General features: G+C 41.3%; 1 protein-coding gene across 1 annotated transcript in view; it reads right to left on the bottom strand.

The window, feature by feature from the left end:
- The window catches only part of HRAS (HRas proto-oncogene, GTPase), a 61,953-nt gene that overhangs the window by 4,205 nt on the left and 30,969 nt on the right, over positions 1–26,779 (bottom strand). Inside the window, exons 2-5 of the mRNA XM_073658632.1 lie at positions 18,026–18,149; positions 10,735–10,913; positions 6,478–6,637; positions 90–214 (exon numbers count right to left, since the gene is read on the bottom strand). Coding sequence (XP_073514733.1) covers positions 95–214; positions 6,478–6,637; positions 10,735–10,913; positions 18,026–18,136 — 570 coding nt within the window. The 5' untranslated portion in view covers positions 18,137–18,149 and the 3' untranslated portion in view covers positions 90–94. The remainder of the gene's footprint in view (positions 1–89; positions 215–6,477; positions 6,638–10,734; positions 10,914–18,025; positions 18,150–26,779) is intronic.

Raw genomic sequence — 26,779 nt, forward strand, 5'->3', positions numbered from 1 at the left:
TAGCAGTCGTCAGTTTTGTTAATGTGTTTAGGAAACAGTGAACATCGATAAGTATCCTGTTAGAAAGCAAACGCTGCTGACTTTCTTACCATGGTCAGGATACAACACACTTGCAGTTCAGACAACCCTTCTCGCTCTCATCAGGGGGATTGAGTTTCCGTAACTTATGCTGCCGGATCTCTCTCACTAATGTGTAAAAGGCGTCTTCTACTCCCTGCGAGATACAGGAGACAGCAAGATAGCACAATGGTCTGTAATCAGTTATGTATCTGGAATGGCATCTTTAATAGGTAAATTTCAGCATGGTAAGTGAGAATTATCAATAGTATCTGGTTACAAAAAAGGGGTATTCCTAATTCAATGCAATGACTGCTATCGAATGTACTCTTCGCTGGCTCTGTACACTTTTTACATCTGGCTGCCGCAAGAGAAGATAACTGATCGGTGAGTGTTTTGGGTGTTGGACCCCCACACATACTGTATATATGAACTATCCTGGGGATAGGTTATTCCAGAACAACCTCTTAGTTTATCCAAATAATAAAATTATGCATTTCCTACCTACAGCAACAAGTTGGATGCATGCAACTTTCTTTATATTTAAGAGCAATAATCCTATGGGTTCTGACTAGAGATGAGCAAGAATTAGAACTCACCAGCGTCGATTAAAAAAATATATATATTAATAAATACATAAATATATGTATTTTTTTTAATCGATGCTGGTGAGTCGATATATATATATATATATAATATATCTTCGCCACAAAATTGAAATCACTTTAAAGTCTCCAATTGCCCTAAATGTAAAATTTCACTATCAATATTTGGTCAGTATTTTTTCTCAGGAGTTGGAGCTAAAACCAGGAGTGGGTGATAAATGCAGAATTGGTGACTTGTTTCTATTATACCTTTTCTCTGATTGTTCCTCACCTGGTTTTGGCTCCCACACCTGGGAAAAAATGCTGACTAAACACTGATAGTGGGGCCGTGGACTTAAATGCAAACTTAGCCTTAGTAATGTTAAAGTGATCTCAACAACATATATGACTGTGGGTAATCGGACGACAAACAGGCTGCTGGCTAATTAGAAAATAAGAGAAGCCCCCTAAAAAATAACTTAATAATTTAATCTAAAAAGGAGACTGAAACAATCCATAAACAAACAATGATACTCCTAATAATAGGACATCAAAATTAGGTAATACACCGACAAGGAGGGAATACAGATTAATCCTGTCCCTATTTTATCCCTAATTCCTCTCCCTTCCTAACAGCGGAGGTTGGCACCCTAATTTGTACTTTGTGGCGCCCCCGCTCCACGTCGGTATCCTTAATGTCCCTACAAAAACCCTTATCTTAAAATTAACAAATCCACAATGGTGAGAAAGGGTAGAAAGAAGTGAACATATAAGTAAAGAAGCCGATAATCCTAATTAAATGATTATAGAGGGCCAAATCTATCTAGTGGGGTATATATCAGTGCTCAAGGATTTAGGAGCATAATCTTTGTCTTATCATAGCCAGATCAATCGGTTTATAGCCAGTTTATAAACATTTGGCTCCTAAATCCTTAGGCAGAGAGTCTTCCGGGGTGTAGTTCATGACACGGACACCCAAGTTCTGGGTCCACGATCCTTATAGAACGGGACTGGTGCAGAGTGGAGTGTAGAAGAAAGGCTGAACGGACAGGGAGACAAATACGAACAGCAGATACAGCAGTGGAAAAGTGTTTCATCAGCGCAAGTTTTCTGAGCAGAATGAGGACACGTTTGAGACTTGATCTGGACGACACCACAGTCCTGGGCTTAAAGCCTAAAGAGGTATTGAGAAGCAGGCCTTTATATCCCACATGGGAAGATTCTCAGTTGGGTCGCAGATGAAGTGGAAGATGGTGGGTCTCAGGACAGGACGAGGACGAGGACGAACACTGGAAAGGCACATAACCAAGGGTACTTCAGTAACTAAAGACTATGTCTTAATCTGTATGCTGCAATCGTGTGTAGAAGAATTGCATAGCAAAAGTGAGTCTGTTAATCCGGATCTCAGATCTCCTGTCTTGATTGAAGTTAGTTCCGGTCCCATGGACGAAGTAACAGTGAGTACACAAAGTCCTCTATCACACTATACACTCCACTTTCAGTCCTTTATTCAACCCCTGGCAAAAATTATGGAATCACCGGGCTCGGAGGATGTTCATTCAGTTGTTTAATGTTGAAAAAAAGCAGATCACAGACATGGCACAAAACTAAAGTCATTTCAAATGGCAACTTTAGGGCTTTAAGAAACAGTAAAAGAAATCAAGATTAAAAATGTGGTACTCAGTAAGGGTAATTTTTTTTTCAGACCAAGCATAGGGAAAAAATTATGGAATCACTCAATTCAGAGGAAAAAAAATTACGGAATCACCCTGTAAATTTTCATTTCCAAAACGAACACCTGCATCAAATTAGATCTGCTCGTTAGTCTGCATCTAAAAAGGAGTGACCACACCTTGGAGAGCTGTTGCACCAAGTGGACTGACATGAATCATGGCTCCAACATGAGAGATGTCAATTGAAACAAAAGAGAGGATTATCAAACTTTTAAAAGAAGGTAAATCATCACGCAATGTTGCAAAAGATGTTGGTTGTTCACAGTCAGCTGTGTCTAAAATCTGGACCAAATACAAACAACATGGGAAGGTTGTTAAAGGCAAACATACTGGTAGACCAAGGAAGACATCAAAGTGTCAAGACCGGAAACTTAAAGCAATATGTCTCCAAAACAGGAAATGCACAACAAAAAATCAGGAACGAATGGGAGGAAACTGGAGTCAATGTCTGTGACCGAACTGTAAGAAACCGCCTAGCGGAAATGGGATTTACATACAGAAAAGCTAAATATAAGCCATCATTAACACCTAAACAGAAAAAAACAAGGTTACAATGGGCTAAGGAAAAGCAATCGTGGACGGTGGATGACTGGATGAAAGTCATATTCAGTGATGAATCGCGAATCTGCGCTGGGCAAGGTGATGATGCTGGAACTTTTGTTTGGTGCCGTTCCAATGAGATTTATAAAGATGACTGCATGAAGAGAACATGCAAATTTCCACAGTCATTGATGATATGGGGCTGCATGTCAGGTAAAGGCACTGGGGAGATGGCTGTCATTACATCTTCAATAAATGCCCAAGTTTACATTGATATTTTGGACTGTTTTCTTATCCCATCAATTGAAAGGATGCTTGGGGATGATGACATCATTTTTCAAGATGATAATGCATCCTGCCATAGAGCAAAAACTGAAAACATTCCTTGAAAGAAGGTCAATGTCATGGCCTGCAAATAGTCCGGATCTCAATCCAATTGAAAATCTTTGGTGGAAGTTGAAGAAAATGGTCCATGACAAGGCTCCAACCTGCAAAGCTGATCTGGCAACAGCAATCAGAAAGTTGGAGCCAGATTGATGAAGAGTACTGTTTGTCACTCATTAAGTCCATGCCTCAAAGACTGCAAACTGTTATTAAAGCCAGAGGTGGTGCAACAAAATACTAGTGATGTATAGGAGTGTTCTTTTGGGTGTTTGTTTTTCATGATTCCATAATTTTTTCCTCAGAATTGAGTGATTCCATAATTTTTCCCTCTGCTTGGTCTGAAAAAAAATTACCCTTACTGAGTACCACATTTTTAATCTTGATTTCTTTTAGTGTTTCTTAAAGCCCTAAAGTTGCCAATTGAAAGGACTTTAGTTTTGTTTCATGTCTGTGATCTACTTTTTTTTAACAACATTAAACAACTAAATGAACATCCTCCGAGCCCGGTGATTCCATAATTTTTGCCAGGGGTTGTAGAAGAGGGGACACATAGCGAAGAGAACTCTGTTCTGGCCCACAGCGTGTTGATACCGGCCCTGTGCCTCCCCCCCTTCACATGTGTAACCTCCGCATGAACTTCTATTCATATAGTGCCTTCGCAAAGGCCAATATTTATTGCATTTCATAATTTTTTGAGCAAGTATATTGTAATCCTAAAAATATATTAAAATCAATAATACTTTTATGATTTTATTTTTAGACAGTTTTTCCTGTTCTATATAATCTTTATTTTTTTTTTATATATATATAGCGCTAACATATTCCGCAGTGGGGAGGTTTTTTTCACCCCTTCATCTTACATTCATTATGGCTTGGAGTATCTTTACAGCCCAAAGCAAAATAAGATATTCAGTTAGCGGAGAATAAAATTTGTTACAAATCAAACTTCTTGGTAAAATCCAGATGATTTGGCAAATTTAAAACTTGGAAGATCCACTCATCTCCAATATCCTTTATACTCTCAAAAATATCAATTCCCAGTGTTGGGATAAAAGAAAAGCCCATTAAAACATTTATCTACAATGGTGTTATCTTGTGTCATATAATCATCTTGGATAGATTACATATTTGTAAATTAATATGCAAATTGTCTCTTCAGAGAGAAAGAGGACTTGAACTCTAATGCCACCTATTGGAAGTAGCAATCCTACAAGTCATTATCAACCTTTTAACAAGCCTTGAAATATTACTTGGGATAATGACTTGTAGCATTGCTACTTCCAATGGTTGGCACTAGAGTTCAAGTCCTCTATCTCTGAAGAGAAAATTTGCATATTTAATTTCCCAGAGGAGCAGGCAAGGCATTTAAGTCTCCTCATACTGGTGTAGGGGGATCAGCCCTTACCGGACATTGAATACACTGTGGCTTTAAGAAAACATGCTCCGCTCTGGGTTTTCTGCTTGTGGACTAGTCGCCTTCCCTGCTTCTTGGTCTGTGCTGGGAGAGGGAAATGAACCAGGAAGCAGAGGGACCTGTGTGTGTCTGAGGGAGCAGAGAGGCTCCTGCATGTCCCTGATAAAGAGAGGCTAGAAAAAGAAACTGTATATCTCTGGAAAGATAAGAGCGCAGACTTTATCAAGATTTGTTGTCAGGACTGTATCAAGAGTAGAGAAATCCCTCCCTTTTTGAAGAACGTGTTCCCTGAACGCTGCTGACCTGATGTAACACACAACACAGAGTACCAGCCATTTTACCTCAGTTAAAGTGAAGTAAGGTTTGCCTGCCTGCAGAAGAAAGAGATCCAATCTACAAAGGAAAGATCTCGAGTGACATGATACTGCTTGTTTACACCACAAACAAGCGGCGGCCATCATCGGCGTCTGATCTGCGCAACATTGAGTGACTCACCGGTGTGAACTGTACTAGGGTTTAGTGGAGTTTTCATTAGTTAGAACGCTATAGCAGCGTGGTCCCATTAGCAGAAAGCCAGATAGGGGACTAGCCTAGAGTAGTATGTGAAACTTGATGTGTACTGTTGTATTGAGCCATCATTACCATGGCTGGAGCAAAGCTTTGTGATTTGCTTCAGCTATCCCTTCCTGTATTCATATTATTGATATGGTCATTGTAAATACTGTTATTTTCACTACCCGGCATATAATCCCTTTATACATAATAAAGAAGGAATTTGTTTCAGCCTTCTCATCTTAAGTTCCGTACTTGAATCCTGCCTTGCGGTGTTCTTTGGACACCGCTACACTGGCGTGCCAGACCTGGCAAGTCACTCTCCACAAGGAGAAACTTTACCCCTTAGATATCTACTATATAATCGGCTTATCCCGTCTGTCCGTCCAGGAAATCCCGCTGATTGGTCTGGCCGCGGCCAATCAGCGATGCGGGATTTCAGAACAAGATGGCGGCCGTTAGCGGCTCATCTGCCACACGGAGGTCAGCGGCGATGCAGCCGGGAGATGACCGGCGCTAGCCGGTCATCTCCCGGCTGCTCGCAGCAGAAGTACCCCGACCGGTGGCCTAGGCGGCGCCACTCCCCTGTCCGCCCTAGCCGCTGATCTCCCGACGGTAGCTGCATGGAGGTCAGCGGCGATGCAGCAGGGAGATGACCGGCCCTAGCCGGTCATCTCCCTGCTGCTCGCAGCAGATGTACCCGAACAGGCAGCGCCGCTCCCCGGTCTTCACTAACACGATTCGCTGATTGATTGGTCGCGGCCGCCGGCCGCGACCAATCAGCGATATTGGCGCGAAATTTAAAACACCGCTTCAAATTACGTGCTGGCTGTGCACGATCAGCGATGTTGTCACAAACAGTAACAAGCAGTATTGACAACATGACGTAATTACAAAATTCATTAGGGGCACCGGGGGGATACATTGGGGTGGGGGGGTGTTAATTTAAAGTAGTGCACAACCCATTTAAACACTGCTTCGCTAATTAGTCGCGCCTGGTCGGCCGCATACATATTCTAGAATACCCTATTCTAGAATGGCCACCATCTAGTATGTAAATAATCATCCATTGTCAAAAGTGCTAGAATTGCCATAACTGTATTGTGAACAAAGCCTTTCAGCAATGCTTAAAGCAGCAAAAAACGATTAATCTACAGTATACCAACCAGAGTAAATCACATTATCCACAAGGCACATTACATCCTGCACTTACCTGCCTGGTTTTGGCAGATGTTTCAATATAAGGAATGCCATAACTTCTGGCCAAGTCCTGAGCTTGCCGGGTCTCTACTGTTCTGGCTGGGAGGTCACATTTGTTTCCCACTAACACCATTGGAACATCATCAGAGTCCTTTACCCGTTTTATCTGCTCCCTGTGTAAAAAAAAAAATTGCAAAGGACATCCATTAGCTTTAAAATTGTGTATATATATATATATATATATATATATATATATATATATACACATACACACACACACACACACACACACACACATACATACATACATACATCTAAATATACTTTTTTTTTTTTTTTTTAAAGGATAACTATACCTTTCAGACTAGCTAAAGATACTGTACATGAGGATTATTTATACATGCAGGGTAATACTTTGTGTCTACTATATGACTTGTATCCTGCAATTCCACCAGTTTCTCCCTTTGGTGGCTCTTTTTCTTCAATTTGCAATTTACTCTCAACTAGTGGGAAGAAATAAACTACTATGAGGTTTATGAGACTATGGAGACTGCAACACACACAGAAGCAGCATGGAGGAAATTATCCAGCAGCACTGAGCAGTGTAGATGTAAATCCAGCACCGGGGTGAGTTAAAAGACTTGTCAGAAAGCTCAAAATGATATTTGATCATTTTCTCACTGTGTTCTTGACTCCTCCTCTCCTCCCCCTTTCTATAGAGTATAAAAACCCTCACTGATCTAGTAGTACAACTGGTCTTGAGCGTTTATTTTTTCCCCAGAATGGATGGTGATTTCAGAAAGGAAAGGGAAGAAGTGACTAATAAGTGGGGAGGTAAACAGCAATTCTATTTGACAAGTTAAATTTTATGTGATTTACATGCTGCACAAAAGTGTTAACTTTATTCATTGGCTCAGTATGATTATGGATCGACATTCTGAAAGTTTGTTTTACAATTTTCCGTCAGGGAAGCTGTAGGGGGGCTTATTTTTTTTGCATGACAAGACGTACTTATGACGTTTTGTACATTTGACATTTTTTATAAATTTTGTCCTGCGTGAAAATTTATCATAGTTTGCAAAACACTTTAGAGGATTTGTCTTCATTCCTGTAAAAAAAAAAGTCATGCAAATCGTTTCCAAACCTGTGCTTTTTTTCCCCAGTCTATTTTCCTGCCTTTAGCTGCACTGATATCAGAACACACTCATTTGGAGTACAGATGATGGCAGTGAGAGGGTCAGCTCCTATGTCCTCCTCTGAGTTTGTGTTAAGGGCTCGTGCACACAAACGATTATATAGGGCAATGGCTATCCGTGGTTTTCACGGTTAGTACTCGTATCAGAGTCTGATCAGCATAATTGGGGCATTTTTCTTGGATAGAGAGAACAGTTGTGTGCACCTACCCTTATCAGAACAATCTCCTGCAGCAGACTTATCCCCAGTCAGTGTATGATGTGCACATAGTCTTTTTCAGGTGTATTCTGCCTGAAAAAGCGCTAAAGAAAACAAAAAATGCCGAAAAGAATTCACATATGCGCAGCAATGTGAAAATGAACAGCTGTGCATACGTTTCATCTTTTCAGGCTTTGAAGGCAGTGAAGCGGCTAAACTAAGCAACTTGACTATTCTTCAGGTAGTTTCTGCTTGGAGGGCACCATTATATTATATAATAAAAAAATAAAAATAAAAAAAAAGCAGGCCGTCAAAAAAACAAATAGGACAGCAAATACGATGTGTGAAGATACCCTGAGTGAGACACGAGCTGAGCGGACCCTTTAACTGCCAGCACCTGTACTCCAAATGAGGTGAGAGGTCCGGAAACCACTTACATGCAATTCCATAATAAAGTGATGAGGCAAGACAAAATTGGAAAACATAAATAAATGAAAAAGTCTACTCTTTAAATGACATGATAATGTCACAATAGAAGTCAAAACAGTATACACAATACCAAATGTTTGGAGTTTTTTTTGTGTAAAAGTTATTGACAGCCATAAAATAACAAACCACAACATCAGTGCACAATGAGAGGAGGGGATAGTGCCTCACCCTATTTAGGCCCTATCTCACCCTACCTTGCCGCAGAGGTTGGCACCCTATTTTCCTGTTAAATGGCGCCCTCGCTCAACGATGACTCTCCCTGGGATCCCTAAAACACCCTATATTGACGGCCAATGGGGTACAGGGATTCTTAGTGGAGAACACACAGTTTCTTGTGACAAATAGAAACAATGAAAAAATTCTCAAAAAGTTTTTATATATCTGTAGCCCTGATCAGTACAATTTGGCCACAGATACAGAAGGGTGCATGAATATAATTAAAGCGCATAACATGGATCAATTGTTAACATTTTTTTTTGTTTGCTCAAAATCATGCCACAGGATAAATATTAAAATGCACTACTAAATTTCCATGACCTGGATAGAGGATCCATTTCAAGATAATACTCAATGCCCGATCAGCTTATATATAGCTCATGATCTCAGTTAATAAATTGTCCTGGACCAGGGATCCATTTAATACAAATAAATACCAAATCTATACATATATGACTTAATGCCAGCACAACTAAGATTGCATGTCATGAATGAAAATATATTGTGCATATATGACTCAATGCCTGTACAACTCAACGCGTTTCGCCTTTTACCAAGGTTCATCAGGAGTATCTTATTTAGGCAAATTTTCCAAAGACATAATGTATAATGTCAGAGTTTACTTATCGGAGTCCTCCATATATAAAAGCACAGAGTCTCCACCATCTCTCTGTAGAGTATTTTGGGAGTCCAGGGAAAGTCCTCACTATCATAAATGTGCTTGTATTGGAGAGTCCATCTGTTCAAACACCCTCTTTTATATATAAATCCCCTTCTCATTCATCAGTGAAGTGCATACAGCGCGCCTGGTTGACCGAATATTACATTAATTCAACACCAGTGACCTGATCCAGCAGGCTAACATGCGTCTGGCGTGCGTTTCAAATGCCGGAAGTCCACGTGCGCTCCACTGCACAGGAAGTGGTGCGCCTCACCCATCGGAAGTCATGCGTTCCACAGTGTGCTTTCCAAATTACAATATTGTCAGGGGCACATGACCAGAAGACTCCGGGCGCGGTCAACTAATAGCGCTCTAGGGATTGCAGACTCTGATGTAGTTTTTTGATAGAATGCGTTAGGTCTCTAATATAGTTTTTTGATAGAACCACAGATATCATTCTCTTAGGTGATTGCAAAAGAAGGGGAAAATTTTTTTGAGATATTATGATACAAGAACAGACATAATCAAAGGATGCAAAGATATGTGGTTATTCTATCGATAGAAGAACCCAACAATGTGGGCCTAACGTTGCAAAACTACTTCACCCATTAGGGACAGTGTTGCATGACAGACTTACATGGGGTCCCTTGAAAGTCATATCTAAATCTGGAAGCATTCAAATAAGACAACTGAAATTCAGATGTTCATTTAGCCCATGGGGTTGATGGGATTTCATTCTATATATCACCAGGATTTCATGTTACCCTTATAACCTTTGGTTAATTCCTGAAATAAATGTTTCAAATCAGATGTCTTATCTGGATTGTCCACAATATTACAATCATTGAATGCATCTCTAGTAGCCATGCCTCCCTATTAATAGGACCTGTTAGAAATCCTGCCATTTAGACAAATATGAATCATAAGAATCACAGTAAAGGATCTATATAGTTACGGTACCAACCAATCTTGCGCAGGAAAATAGGGTGCCAACCTCCACGGCAAGGTAGGGTGAGATAGGGCCTAAATAGGGTGAGGCACTATCCCCTCCTCTCATTGTGCACGGATGTTGTGGTTTGTTATTTTATGGCTGTCAATAATTCAATACAGAAATTAAAAGTTATATTTTAGAATTTGTCTTGAAGAGGTACAAGCTCTGTGAATTGTTAGATTGGTTGGTACCGTAACTATATAGATCCTTTACTGTGACTCTTGTGTAAAAGTAGAAAACAAAAAGCTTAAAAAATATTATATTATATATTTTTTTGGAGGTGGGGGGCATACTCCAGAACCCATAACTTCATCTTTCTGTACACAGATTTTTGAGAGATTGTGTGTGCGAAAAGCTGTAGTTTTCACTTGTGCCATATTTGGGTACATACTGCTACTTTTTGATTACCATTTTCTATTGTTTTTACTTCCTTATGGCACTCACTGTGTGGGGTAAATAAGTATTTCATTTTATAGTACAGTTGGAAACAATTACAGGGATGTCACTTATTGGTCACACACCTGTATTGGTGAATATCCTCAAAAGACTTTGTGTTGTTAATGGCAAATACACATAAAAACCCCTCTCCTGTTCTCATGTACTGGTCCCTCATTGCACTGTATTCCTCTTGACCCGCAGTGTCCAAGATGTCCAACAAGCAAGTCTCTCCATCTATGACCACTTGTTTTCTATAGGAATCCTGTGGGGGGGGGGGGGGGGGGGGGGGGACAAATACAGGAAAGTTAAAAACAGAAACATTCACTTAAGCAGGGTTTTTTCCATTAGTGTGCTGCATCTGACTTTGATCAGTTTTCAGTTAGTGTGTTCGTTTTTACCATCAGTGTACTAATGAAAAGGACAATGAAACAACCTAGATGGCATCCTGCACTGGTATTACATTCTCCCATTGACCCACTTGCTTCAATTGGCAATTTTGAGCCAAGGGAAAAAAAAAAAAAATAATAATAATAATAAAATATATAAATATATTACACACATTATATTTGTGTAAATATATGTGTGTGTGTGTGTGTGTGTGTGTGTGTGTGTGTGTGTGTGTGTGTGTGTGTGTGTATATATATGTACACATTTTCATAAAGGATTAAAAAATTATATATTTTTTAATATAGATTTATTCTGATGTTTTATATATTTTAATACATAAAATATATATATAATTTTTCATGTATTAAAATACATATTTATTCGGATATATGTATTTTAATACATTTTTTTTGTCACAAAACAAGGAAAAATATTCCCTCAAAAATAAATATATGTGTATTTTAAAAAAAAAAATGGATAACACTTGGATGCCGTGTGTGTCCATTTTTTTATATATTTTTTTACTGTCTAATGGGTAGCAGAAAACTGGATTTTTTTCCTCTTACCCCCTCCCACATAGAAAAAATCTGACGCCACACTGATGGTAAAAACGGACCAAAATGGATGAGGTCGTAGGCGCAAGACTAATGCCACTACGGACTGCATTAAGTAGAGAAGATAAATAATATGCACCAGTATATACAAAGCAGCCCAAGCTAGTATGCAGAGTATATCAACATTTGTTCTCACGGCGTACAAAGAAATTCATTACATTGATTTAGGTTTGTCATCTAGCAATCATCACACCCAAGAAAGACCAATTTAGAGGGATAATGTTCTGTAAGTTAACACAATAACTTTACCACCATAATGAGAGGAGTTGAAAAAGTGTAAAAGTACTACAAGGTACAGAATGCAGCCCAGCTGGATGAATGAACCTGCCTTAAAATTAAACATTTAAAAAACACAGCAGAGAACAGATAGATAGTTTGTAGCGCACAGAGACATCTTGTGGCAATTTTAAGTATTGCGTGAAGATACGATTGACATACATTGAAGCAATTACTCAAGAGACATAAACCTTATAACCCTGAGATATTACTACCTCTCAAAATAGTAATTGATTATTAAAGGGGGGGGGGGGGGGTCTATAAGTCACACACACTCCTCCAGGGTTTCCGGTTTCTTCCTCCTACACTCCAAAGACATGACAGTATCTGTAAAGCACTGAAGAATACGATGGCCCTATAAATGTTTTATGTGCTATGTGTCCACATGTAGAAGGAAAAATTTGCACATAAAAAATGTGGAGTTTAAAAATCTACAGTCAGAAATAGTCACAGATCTGAGCTTTTCAATTATTCTACGTGCAGAGTTTATTGCAAAATCGCTGCAGATTTATATTGAGGCTTAGATGTAACAATCATTGGGAGTCAGCATGTTACCCTTTACATGCAGCGCCACGACAGGCTATAGCACACAATACTAACAGCAATTCATGCTATACAAATAGTGCATATATCGATAGGAAGGAGGTAAAGGGAACACCATCTTGTAGTACTGAAGGATGTCCACTAGAGAGAGTAATTATGTAGTACATTACACCTGCCACTAGATGGCGCTCTTGGCATTAGAAGCATCTAATAGATGGCTCTGTCCAGATCAGGAGAATCTGACATATGCTGGGTCCACAGCACATGGACCATAGATGTTTAGCACAGTCCACTCAAGCAGGATAGATATTCCCCATAAATATGGAGCCTAAATGCACAAAGATTTTATTACTGATAAATAGAATTTACACTGAAGCAAACAATAGAACGGTGCTAGGATATGCCTTAACCCAATGATAGATGGGGGTCTGGCTGTTGGGACCATCAAATGTGAGAATGGAGAGGCTTCCTATGGATAGGAAGGCCGCAGCGAAGCAGAGGGAACCGTAGTCCTTTAGTTGACCAGAATAGCAGTGGTCACAGAGGTCTGATCTTCACGATCCTAATGTTAAGGTACAGTATATCTAATGCAATGCTGGAGGCCTAGATAAGAATGGAAACGCTGTACATAGGTTTCTAAGGAGGGAGGCTGTACTTCATCACTTTTTGGAGACTACAATAATATACAACATTTTTTTATAGTCAATTAAATCCCATTCATTTCAGCTGACAATGTCCCACGCCTATTTCATGAATGCGTGTGTAGAAGAGGCTTCCAGCAGTGTCAGGGGGGGGGGGGAGGGGGGGACACACACACAACCATTTTTTTTTATTTTTTTTTATTATTTCTCATACTCCGCAGACACTGCCCTAGTCTACACAGCAAAGCCGATAAGTGACTGGGCTGATGCTTCTCTTTTTTTTTGGCAACGATTTAGTGACCAGCATGAAAATCATGATCACATTTCTTTCATTTGAAATCATCCTGAAGCATTTCAAACAAAACAAGTCAAAAAAGGCTAAGTGGCACTCCTATTATTTTGGGTGCCCAGATAGGTTCTTATTGTTATCTGCATACGGAGTGGAATCCTATCACTCCAAGATATGGTGAAAAGATTCAAGAAATTTATTTACATGATTCTTCAATATTAAACTGACGTTTGGGCCTCATACGGACATAGTCTGGAGACGCCATGGAGAGCAATCTGCAGCCTGCAACATCCTTCAACATGACCGGTTTGTTAGTGGGTCAGTAATGGTGTGAGGTGGCATTTCTTTGGAGGGCCGCACAGCCCTCCATGTGCTCACCAGAGGTAGCCTGACCGCCATTAGGTACCGAGATGAGATCCTCAGACCCCTTGTGAGACCATATTCTGGTGCGGTTGGCCCTGGGTTCCTCCTAATGCAAGACAATGCCAGACCTCATGTGGTTGGAGTGTGTCAGCAGTTCCTGCAAGATGAAGGCATTGAAGCTATGGACTGGTCCGCCCGTTCCCCAGACCTGAATCCGATTGAGCACATCTGGGATATCATGTCTTGCTCCATCCACCAACGTCATGTTGAATCACTACTGTCCAGGAGTTGGCGGATGCTATAGTCCAGGTCTGGGAGGAGATCCCACAGGAGACCATCCGCAACCTCATCAGGAGCATGCCCAGGCGTTGTAGGGAGGTCATACAGGCATGTGGAGGCCACACACAATACTGAGCCTCATTTTGACTTGTTTTAAGGACATTACATCAAAGTTGGATCAGCCTGTAGTGTGTTTTTCCACTTTAATTTTGGGGGTGACTCCAAATCCAGGCCTCCATCGGTTAATAAATTTGATTTCCATTGATGATTTTTTGTGTGATTTAACTTTGTACAGAACAAAGTATTCAATGAGAATATTTCATTCATTCAGATCTAAGATGTGTTATTTCAGTGTTCCCTTTATTTTTTTGAGCAGTGTATTTAAACAAGGTAATTCTCTCAATGAAATTTGTCTTACATCCCAATAATGTTCTTTACAGGAAATCTGTCAGTAAGATCAACCCTCCCAAGTCCTCTATATGGGCATGTACTGTAGGTTATACAAAGCTGAACAAAATGATACCTTGATATCTGCGATCCGATGTTTTATTCCAGAGATGTGCACATTTTTGTTAATATGTAAATGAGCTGTTAAGATCTATTGGCGGGATACAGATCTCTCCAAGACTCTGCCTCCAGAGCTTATTATAAATGAGAGGGGATGTTACCAGTGTGAGACATGTAATGACTGACAGTCTAGTAGCGCCGTCTTTCATTTATAATGCGCCCTGGAGGCAGATTCTCAGGGAGATCTATGTCCAGTCCACAGATCTTAACAGCTCATTTACATATTAACAAAAATGTCCATTTCTCTGGATTAAGACATCAGATCACAGATATCAAGGTATCATTTTATTCAGCTCCTTATGACCTACATGACCATATAGATGGCTTAGAAGTGTTAATCCTACTGTCAGATTCCCTTTAAATGAGTTGTCAGTTTTCCTTAAAAAATGGTGCCAGGAAATGCTTTGAAAACAAAAATAAAATGATTTAGTAGTTCAAGCCCCTGCTGCTCCCTGCCTTTTGTTTAAAGAACTGCAGTGGCGATATCCTCTTTACAGCACTTTACCGCAAAGGCTAGTGATTGGCTGCAGTGGTCACATGCTTAAGATGTGATGTCACTGATGCTGCCCTGTAAACAGAGACTAATAAGGAGGGGCATAACTGTGGGTTGTCCGGGTCATGGGCCAACAAGCAACTTTGACTAGTACACCGGGTTTAGAAACCAGTTGAGGAGAGTATTGAACCTTTTGTCCTAGGTGAAGGAAAAACGTGCTACAGTTCTCCAGTGCAGAGGCGGAATTAGCACACCAGGAGATTAAACAGGTAAGTAATGCTTATCTTGTTACTTTCATTCATTGTAAGACTTGACATTTTTTTTATATAAAAATGACAACCCTTTAAGCAAAAACTGATCTGCGGCAGCAGCATTTGAAGATATATCTGGCGAGTTACTGATCTCTGCTTTCTTCATCAAACTCTTATTGAGACATCACAAGACCTTCTGTCTGCAGAGAACAGTCCCTGGGTTTTCACTTACATGCTTCTAAAAAGATACTAAACCTTTGAGTTTCCCTTTTTGGAACCTCTGGTGCAGTGTGATGTGTGTAAGAATTGGGCCATAATAAACGCTAATATTCCTATAGTAAAAAGTCTAGAAATGTAAAGAGATGACCTTCAACACAGTGAAAAAGTAGCAATTAAAAACAGATTTTCTCATTACAGTAACTTATGGTATATGCATTCAGTGTGTACTAGATGCAAGTCCCACCTGTCTCCAGAAAAGGGGTCCCTTGATCCCTGACCCACATGGTCAGAGATGTGGCGGCACAGCTCGGTCTATTTAGTTCTGGAACATCGGAGAAGGGGGTTGGGAGAACTTCATTCTATAGATAAGTGGAACCTGCACTGAGACATTTACAGCATATCTTATGGCTATGGCATATTTCCCCAGGTCAAGGTCCAAGCAGAAAAGGCTTTCAAAATGCTCCCTATTTTCATAATGTAGCATAAAAAGAAAAGCCAACTCACCACATTTGCAATTTTTTAGGTGCACGGAAGGTTGTGAAAGCCCAGATCACGTTTTTAACATTTTTTAGGGAAAGTCCAGCATCACCATTTGCAATGTTAAAAAAAAAAACTTCATCACAAAAGTGCAGGAGGATAAACAGACGAGTACACTTGCATACCAAAAGTCGACACATTTCGAACCTAAAAGTTATTTTTTGAAGGAGCTTGAAAAATAACTTATGTTCGAAATGCATTGCCTTTACATATGCAAGTGTATTTTTTAAATGGGTAAACTGTGTTGCCATTCATACTCCCTGTTTTTCGCGCCTGCGATCTCTAAAACTACTTTAATAAAATTGATAAACTGGAAGCTGCAGGGTGCAGCAGTGCAGAAGATAAAAAAAAAAAATATGCAAAACATTTTATTGTAGATTCAGATAAAAAAAAATACTGAAAAAGTGAGCTTTACCTACGCATTTCAAACTGAAACAACCATTTTAGTTCAAAAAGCGTAGGAAAAGCTCACATTTTTTCTGGGAATGTCCTTTATTATCTGAATCGACAATAAAGTTTTTTTTTTTTTTTTTTTTATCAGAACAGATGGATTTTTTCTATTTTCTATAATATTGTTTCCACAAAGCAGGAGTGTTTTTTTTTATTATACAGAGTATTGCAGGCAACTTAAATTTGGGCGAGTTGGATTAGTCGGAGGTCTTCGTCCTGCTCGGCACTAATTCATGTGTAAGTAATTTGACATATGGTAACGTTTTAAATACTAAAGGTTAGGATCGTCCCGAATGGGGTCACCTTGACGTGGTGGGATGGGTTTTACATTTTTTTTATCAAAATTATGTTAACCAAGTACCCTGTGTTATGTTTATTCCATTTATTTACTGTAGGGTATTTGCTTATTTTGTTTTTATCTTGGGTTACACTGCTATGTAATCAGGTTAGGGTTAGTCCAGCTATGTTCTCGATAACCCCTCCCTTCTTTCTCCTGTACCAGTGTCTGTCAGCCATATTCCTCCGAGGATCATCTCTGTTTCAGAATTGTCTTTTTACCTACTGCAGCTACTGGAATTGTGCAAAATTCAAGAATTCAGCTTCAAAATAAGCCTTCTTCTGGAATCTTCATACGTGCCTCTGCAGTCGAGTTGAAGCTATCTGATGAAATCATTTTCTGTGAGTACTGGCTCATACAGACATCCATAGAAATGCTGTCTTAAGCGACCCACACTCGCAGCCATGTTAAGAAGTCAGAATAAAGCCCTTGTTTACAGTGTTCCTATATGTGAAGGGCTCTGTACAGTCTTACAGACTATATCCTGTTGAGTTAACAGACACAACAACTAAAAGTTGAAGTCACAGTATTAAAACGGAGATCTCTCTCAAGTAATCTATTTTTCATAAATTGATGCAAAATGAAAACACTCTTATTTTTGGCCATTCATAAGGGTGCTACAAGTTAGGGATTTCAGAATGTGTTCTGCCATTCTCTGCTCTCAAGTCCAACATAAGTTATTCATTTAACTGCATCTTATCCCCACGCTATAATTTTTCCAATACATACTGCCAATTTCCCTCCATCCTGGTCTCCCCACCCTAATATGTATCTGTTGCTGGCTCACTAGTTCCTACAGCGCCTCTCTAAAACACAGTGCAAATTTGATCCTATGTGACAGGTGTCATCCCATTCTCCAAGCCCCCCACTCATGAGACACCAAGCATCCACCCCACCTGCCCAGACCCTGAGATTCATACTGTATGATTGAGACTATGAACTTGTGGAAACAGGCAGATTTCTGGTTGTCAAGAAAGTAACAAATGTTTAAAAGGAAGAAATTAAGGATTTAGGTTTTCCGATATTATGGATCTCAGAAAACATCAGATTCATTTATATACCATTGTGATGGCTAGAAGAACAAAAATGAGTGTCGTGATGAGAACATGCCATATTTTGGAGACCTACCTCAATAGTTGGGTCATATTCATCAACAAAGTGGTTCTGTATAAGCTGAATGGTTAAGGCACTTTTCCCAACGCCTCCTGCTCCCACCACCACCAGCTTGTACTCGGTCATGGTCTAGAACCCCCTGTAGAAAAATATACAAAGACATTACCAATTATTCTTGGTTATAAAAACATCTTCCAAACATTGCCCCAACTTTTTCTGTGCCTTGGCTTGTATATAAAACTGTTGTAATACTTAATACATGTCTAAATTTATAGATCACATTAGGACTATTGACAGTTAAAAGGAATTGTCAGTAGGTTTTTGCCATGTAATCTGAAAGCATCATGATGTATGAGCAAATACCCCGATTGTAGGGATGTTTCGTTTGCTGGTCTATATACTGTCATTTTTATACAATCACAGTTTTATCTGCTGCAGATTTAGCAGTGCTCTAAATGCTGAGCTCTCTATAACCCCGCCCACACCACTGATTGGCAGCTTTCTGTGTACACTGTGCATAGGCAGAAAGCTGATAATCAGTGGTGGAAGTGTGGTAGGACCAGAAGGCACGAGAGAACCTAGTCCTGTAATGATAATCTCCTGCTGATAAAACACTGATTTTATTGAAATAACAGAAAACTGCTAAGCAAGTGAAAATCGCTGGAATCAGGCTGCTCTCAGATTACATAGAAAAACCTGCTGACATATTCCCTTTAAGTGCACTTAAGTTTCTAATAGCAAACAATGGGTGATTCAGATACATCTCTAGGAATGCAATTAGACTGCACGTGAATAATAGCTAACGATTAATGGATAACCGTACTTAAATCTATTTCCTCCTCTCAATGGGAATACCCTTGCATTTACAAAAATGTTTTTATTGGTTAAATGCACATTACCTTAATGTACAAATAGTAAAAAAGGGTGACATCACAAACATGCACACAATGGACAGGAGGACAATGAGATGTACGTAAACTACATTTCTCCAATATGGAAAATTACAGCAGTTTTCATCATTCTATTCAGCTGAATCACTTCCTTTACAAGTTAGAATTGAAATGCAAATACACTTAAATCTACATAGGGCCAAGATATTGTGCTAATTAATTTCTTATAGTTAAATTCAGGCTGACTGCAGGCACCACTAGGGGGAGCTTAGGAGTGTAACGGAGGCGGTGTATACATGGACTCATTGAAACCATATGCCATAAGCTCACCCTAATGGCGTGTGAGTGTCCCACAATTACAACTGTTACCACCTATCCACAGCATAGACCAATGATAAGCATGGTAAGAGGTTACCTTCCTGATTGCTTGGGGTACGACCACTGAGACCCCCACAATAGAGAGAACCAATTATGTCAATTATGTGCACTGTCGCTCAATTCATTCTTAAGTCAGTACTTGTCAATTTCTAGCAGTGCCAATGAGGGCTCATGAGGACGTCGGTGCAAATCGGTCGGAGCACAGACTGGTCGCTGCTCTCCTGATCTGAGCATCACAGCCTCAGATAGACACACGTGGTCAAAATTGTTGGTACCCCTCGTTTAATGAAAGAAAAACCCACAATGGTCACAGAAATAACTTGAATCTGACAAAAGTAATAAATTAAAAATCTATGAAAAATGAACAGATGAAAGTCAGTCATTACTTCTCAACCCTGCTTCCACAGAATTTTTTTTTTTTTAAATTAAACTCATGAAATCGGCCTGGACAGAAATGATGGTACTCTACTTAATATTTTGTTGAACAACCTTTTGAGGCAATCACTACAATCAAACGATTCCTGTAACTGTCAATGAGACTTCTGCACCTCTCGACAGGTATTTTGGCCCACTCCTCATGAGCAAACTGCTCCAGTTGTCTCGTGTTTGAAGGTTGCCTTTTCCAGAATGTTTCAGATCTTTCCAAAGATGCTCCATAGGATTTAGGTCAGGGCTCATAGAAGGCCACTTCAGAATAGTCCAATGTTTTCCTCTTATCCATTCTTGGATGTTTTTAGCTGTGTGTTTTGGGTCATTATCCCATGACCTGTGACTGAGATCAAGCTTTCTGACACTGGGCAGCACATTTCTCTCTAGAATCCCTTAATAGTCTTGAGTTTTCTTTGTACCATGCACAGATTCAAGACACCCTGTGCCAGATGCAGCAAAGCAGCCCCAGAACATAACAGAGCCTCCTCCATGTTTCACAGTAGGGACAGTGTTCTTTTCTTGATATGCTTCATTTTTCCATCTGTGAACATAGAGCTGATGTGTCTTGCCAAAAACTTCCATTTTTGTCTCATCTGTCCATAGGACATTCTTCCGGAAGCTTTGTGGCTTGTCAACATGTAGTTTGGCAAATTCCAGTCTGGCTTTTTTATGATTTTTTTTTCAACAATGGTGTTCTCCTTGGTCATCTCCCATGAAGTCCACTTTGGATCAAACAACGACGGATGGTGCGATCTGACGCTGATGTTCCTTGAGCTTTAAGTTCACTTTTAATCTCTTTAGAAGTTATCCTGGGCTCTTTTGTTACCATTCATATTATCCGTCTCTTTGATTTGTCATCAATTTTCCTCCTGTAGCCACGTCCAGGGCGGTTGGCTACAGTCCCATGGATCTTAAATTTCTGAATAATATGTGCAACTGTAGTCACAGGAACATCAAGCTGCTTGGAGATGGTCTTATAACCTTTACCTTTAACATGCTTGTCTATAATTTTCTCTTTCTAATCTCCTGAGACAACTCTTTCCTTTGCTTCCTCTGGTCCATGTTGAGTGTGGTACACACCATGTCACCAAACCTCACAGTGAGTATCTGTAGCCCTATATACAGGCCCACTGACTGATTACAAGATTGTAGACACCTGTGATGCTAATTAGTGGACACAACTTGATTTAACATGTCCCTTTTGCCACATTATTTTCAGGGGTACCATCATTTCTGTCCAGGCCTATTTCAGGACTTTAATTTTTTTTAAATTCTGTGGAAGCAGGGTTGAAAAGCAATGTCTGACTTTCATTTGTTCATTTTCATAGATTTTTAATTTATTATTAACTTTTGTCAGATTCAAGTTATTTCTGTGACCATTGTGGGGTTTTCTTTCATTAAACGAGGGGTACCAACAATTTTGACCACGTGCGTATATGAAGCTGTCACACTCGGTACAGGACTCCTGCAGGCAGTCCATGTCTGTCTGGCTTATGCTAGGACCGATTTGTACGAATATCAGCATGAGCCCTTAGAATGAATGGTGAGACAATGCGCAAGATCAACAGCTCCATTCGCAAGAGGTTATTCAGAGCTTCAGTTCTCAGGATCAGTGGGGGTCCCAGCAGTCAGACTCCCAGTGATTGGGAAATTTTCCCCTATCTAGAGAATAGGGGAGACCTTCCAAAGCTGAGAATACCCCTTTATGGCAACAATCTGATTGAAAATGCCAAAAAGTCAATTTACAAATTACTTTTGTCATGTCATCAACCTCTCCCTTATAAAAAAAAAAAAATTATCACTCCAAAATACAGTCCACTAGGGGTCTCCATTCTGCTTAACTTGCTCTTTACTGTCTGTTGTCAAGTGTAATCCTTCTGTAGCAGTAGGGACACAGATGGATTACAGGAAGTGGGGGCAAGTCTTAGTCTCCTTGCTCCTCAAATCCTGCCTGTCAAATTGCAAGCTAGTGAAAATGGCAGGTACAATGCATCTTGGGAAAAAGAGGTAAAGGAAGCTCTAGCAACTATAGTGCTGACAGGAAGCTGATAAGTTAGGAGGTTCCTCTTTAAAAGCTACAATGTTAGGCTGGGTTCACACTGCTGTATTTCAGTCAGTATACAGACCACAATACCTGGACTAAGCACAGGTCTTCTGCCCAAACTTACAGCTTCATAGGCACATTAGGCTGAAAGTTCGAGTCAGGAGACCCACAATGAGCCCAAGGGTTGCAGTAGATATATGGGCTATGAAATACAGTTGTCTGAATGGTAGATATAGAGAATGAGAATCAAGATATTTTTTGAACATATATTAAACTGGTAAGTCCACCAAAAGAAGTTTTAACCATTTGTGGGGTAGAAGGGCAACTGGCCGACGCTTTTCTAAGGGTATGTGCCCACGGTCAGGAGCCGATGCAGGTTTGAAGCTGCGCGTCTATGCAGCGTCAAACTTGCAGCGGCCAGACGTTACAGCATAGTGGATGGGATTTCTAGAAATCCCATGTCCACTATGAGTCTCTGATCACCAGCGGAAACGGACATGCGGCGCGACTTTCAGACTGCAGCATGTCAATTTCTCTTGCGGGTCCGCATGTGGACTTTCCCCATAGATTAACATCTATGAGGAAAGTCCGCATGTAAAAAAAAAAAAAAAAAAAAAAAACACGCGACACTCTTTTGCATAAAATGAGGACGGAAGCCGCGTGGCTATCCTGCAGCGCCAGGGCCACAGGCGGCTCCTGACTGTGGGCACATACCCTCAAGGTTGTGCATGACAGGAAAGGTACGTTGTAAAAATAAAGGGGTGGCCAGAAAACAACATTTAATTTTAATTATAAGTGTATTGATGTAATAATCTAATCTCTTTTCTAATATACTTTAGAATTTCTCCATCGTTCCTTCACGGCGCTATCTAACCGCTTTATGTTTTTTTCCTAATTTTTGATGACGACGCTTCATTTGAGAACCCCTGGTGGATGTTGGTATATTCAAACGAGACGTCATAAAGGAGAAAATTTCACTTGCAAGAACAGGGCTGGTCTCTGCTCGTCAGGTTGACCTCCTTACAATGCGCACTGACAGTGCACTCTCATGCCAGCTCGTCACTTATCAGAGCCCGTGAAAGAGCGCATGGTCACTGTGCATTAAAAAGAATGCTGCACAATGAAAATCATACTGAGCAGATGTCTTAATTGACAACCAAAGTATGCCCAGTAGAGCAGGGGCTAGGCCAGCCCCTGAAACAGGCGTCACTGATGAGGCTTCCTCATGGTGGGGGCCAAAAAGTTACCACTGTCACTATGGGCCAATAAATACATTTTTCTATTTCTGGAGTGCTGCCTCTATTTTTTGGGGATATATTGGAGGACTGGTCATGCCTGGGAGGCCCTGCACCCAACTATGCATTATTTTTTTCACTGGTGTTGCAGATAAAACATATAAATATACACACACACATACACACACCTCTTCGAGCGCCATTACAGTTCTAAGATTAGTGTAGGTTTGGAGATTTATTATTATAAGAGGACTTATTTTTTTATTTGGACCTATGGTAGCCAAGTTTGGAGGTATCCAGTTTTAGAACACAAGGTAACCTGATAAACCTTGTCTCATGCATTGCCCTCTGGTCTGTATAACTTCCAGATCTTCTGCAATGAAGTCTCAGTAGACCTATGTTTAACCTTATCAAAAAGGTCATCTCCTTACAAACCCTCTCAGAGGAGGAAGTTAGACCAGAAGTTTCCTCTCCAGTACACGTGCAAACATAATACAACACTCCATTGAGTAGGTCCAACATCATGCCCAAAGAATGACAACAAAAACGTCAAAAAACTTAGGATGGAGACTAGTGTTGAGCATTCCGATACTGAAATATCGGGTATCGGCCGATATTCACTGTATCGGAATTCCGATACTTAATTCCGATACTTTTATAATATCGAATACCGGAATCGGAAGTTCCCATAATGCCTGCGCTCTGCAGTGTCTGTGAAGGATGACAAGCTGGATGGCAGCGCTCAGCTGAGATCCAGCCTGTCATCAGAATGCCATCCCAGCGTGGGAGAATTCTCCTGATTGTTTAAAAGCCGGCGCGCGGTAAAAAGCCGCCGGCTTTTAAACAATCACACAGCCCCATACTGCTTCCCCGCAGCCTCCCACCCCGATCCTCCGCTCCCCTCGCCACCTCCAATCCCAATCGTAAATTAGGACCGGGCGGGGAGCGCAGCACCAAGGAGCGAAGGACCCGGGCGGGGAAGCCGGCAGTGAAAAGACTTCACCGCCGGCTTTCCCGTTCTGTGCTGCGCTTTCCCGCCGGTTATTTCAAATGAACAGCTGAGGTATCAGGTGATGCCGATCAGCTGTTCATTTGAAGTAGCCGCGGTGCCTTCAGAGGGTTCATGTGAGTTCATGCTTGACTGCATGAACTCACATCAACTTTCCCACGGCCGCACAGGTCAGCCACTCCTCCCAGACCCGTCATGATTAGTGTGTGTGCGGGGTGTGTGTGTGTGCGGGGTGTGTGCGGGTGTGTGTGCGGGTGTGTGTGCGGGGTGTGTGTGCGGGGTGTGTGTGCGGGGTGTGTGTGCGGGGTGTGTGTGCGGGGTGTGTGTGCGGGGTGTGTGTGCGGGGTGTGTGTGCGTGCAGGCAGACATAGGCCGATGTGACACTACTACTCCCATCGGCCTATGTCTGTCCCCCGTCCACTCGTGCCAGCAGGATCAGCTTGATGGGAGCAGTAGTTCCCATCAGCCTGATCCTGCTATTTAAATTGCCCTACTGTGTCCCCAATAAATTTTAAATACATGTCATTGGTGGCCAGTGGTTACCTAAAAGAAATTAGTTCATACATTACCTGTCCCCGCCGATCGCCACCTAAAATAAAGTAAAAAATAAAAAACTACACCTATACTCACCTAGACACCTAATTCCCCGAAGCCATCGATCTCCTGTAATAAAATATAAAATAATAAACCACAACCTTATCCTTACCCCTCCGTAGCAGTCCACGAGTGTCCCACGAAGATCTCCAGTTCAGAGCAGCCACATAGAATGTGACCGCTCTGAACCGCTGCCGCCGCTAGAATGACGGGGCCGTAAGGGTTCACCGGAGTTCAGGCAGCGCTGCTCCGGTTAGCTCCTTTACGGCACTGCTGTATCGTGAGAAATTCCCACGGTACAGCACTGCCGTAAAGGAGGTCTCCGGAGCTGCGCTGCCTGAATGCACTCCGGTGACCTCAGTCAGTGGCTCCCGCTGCCGGGAGCGGACGTGTTCCCGGCAGCGTGAGCTTACAGCAGCCATGCACAGCTGTCACCATCTCCAGATGTGACAGCTGTGCATGGGAGATCAGCGCAGGAACGTGGACAGGTAACTATTTTTTTTTTAGTAAACGAAGAATTAAATAAAATGGTGTTTTATTTCAAATAAATTATTTTTTTCTGGGTGTAGTGTGTTTTTTCTTTTTAACACTTTGTAGGTTAGTAATGGGGGTGTCATATAGACGGCCATCATTACTAACCTGGGCTTCATGGCAGCTGGCGCTGACATGAACCCCACCACTATTACCCCCTGCCACCGCACCAGGGCAGCGTGGAAGAGCGAGGCTAAGTGCCAGAATTGGCGCATCCTATGGATGCGCCATTTCTGGGGCGGCTGACGGCTGGTGTTTCTAGCCTGGGAGGGGGCCAATATTCATGGCACCCTTCCTGAGCTATTAATATCAGCCCCCAGCTGTCTGCCTAGCCTTTGCTAGCTATTAAAATAGGGGGGACCCCACGTCATTTTTTTGGGGGGGGTCCCCCATTTTAATAGCTAGTAAAGGCTAGGTATTCAGCTGGGGGCTGATATTAGTAGCCTGGGAAGCTCCGTGGGTTTTACCCCCTTCCCAGGCTTCAAACATCTGCCCCAGCCGTCTGCTTAACCTCCGCTAGAGACTAAAATTATGGGGGATCCCACGCCATTTTTTTTTTAAATAAATCCTTTATTTTAACACTAAATGACATTTGAGGACTTAATAAAGATGCAGTCCCTAAATTATTATTTATTTTTTAATAAATTTTTCCCAAAACTTTTGACGTGGGCTTCGCCATATTTTTGTATGCCAGCCAGGTACAGCATCCAGCTTCTATGAACGCGCCATTTTCCGGGGCGGCCGCGGACTGCAATTTTCAGCGGGGGGGGGCAGAAAGCTTGGGCCTCCCTGCGCTGCAGATTCCATCCCCCAGCTGCCTAGTTGTACCTGGCTGGACACAAAAATAGGGAGAAGCTCCACGTTTTTTTTTTTTTAATTATTTCATGAAATTCATGGAATAATTAAGAAAAAAAGGGCTTCCCTATATTGTTGTGTCCGGCTAGGTACAAATAGGCAGCTGGTGGTTGGGGGCAGCCCGTTCCTGCCTGCTGTACCTGGCTGGACACAAATATAGTGTGAAGCCCCACGTCAATTTTTTTTTAATTATTTCAGGAAATTCATGAAATAATTAAAAAAAAATTATGTGGCGCTTCGCCCTATTTTTGTGTCCAGCCAGGTACAACTAGGCAGCTGGGGGCTGGAATCTGCAGCGCAGGGAGACCCAAGCTTTCTGGGCCCCACCCGCTGCAAATTGCAGTCCGCAGCCGCCCCGGAAAATGGCGCGTTCATAGAAGCGCCATCTTCTGGCGCTGTACCCAACTCATCCAGGGCCCTGGTGCGGTGGCTCACTGGGTAATAAAGGGGTTAAGGCCAGCTTGGCATTATCAGCTGGCCCTAAGCCCGAAATTCATGGGGTCACGCCAATATTAGACATGACCGCCATGAATTTCTAGTAAAGTATTTAAAAAAAACACAAACACCCAGAAAAAAGTCCTTTAATTGAAATAAAGACACAATTCTTTATTGTTCTAAATTAAACCATACTTACCGCCACGCCCATTCCAGCTGAAGCCAACGATCTCCTGCAATAAAAGTAAAATAATAAAGCAACCTCATCCTTACCTTTCCATGGTTCCCAGGACAGCTTCAGCTCTGCTACATCGAGATGACAGGCTGGACCGCAGCAGAACGCTGCCATCCAGCCTGTCATCCCGCGGA

The sequence above is a fragment of the Phyllobates terribilis genome, unplaced genomic scaffold, assembly GCF_046119375.1.
Source record: "Phyllobates terribilis strain yellow unplaced genomic scaffold, ASM4611937v1 Scaffold_13__5_contigs__length_258822181, whole genome shotgun sequence".
Classification (NCBI taxonomy): Eukaryota; Metazoa; Chordata; class Amphibia; order Anura; family Dendrobatidae; genus Phyllobates; species Phyllobates terribilis.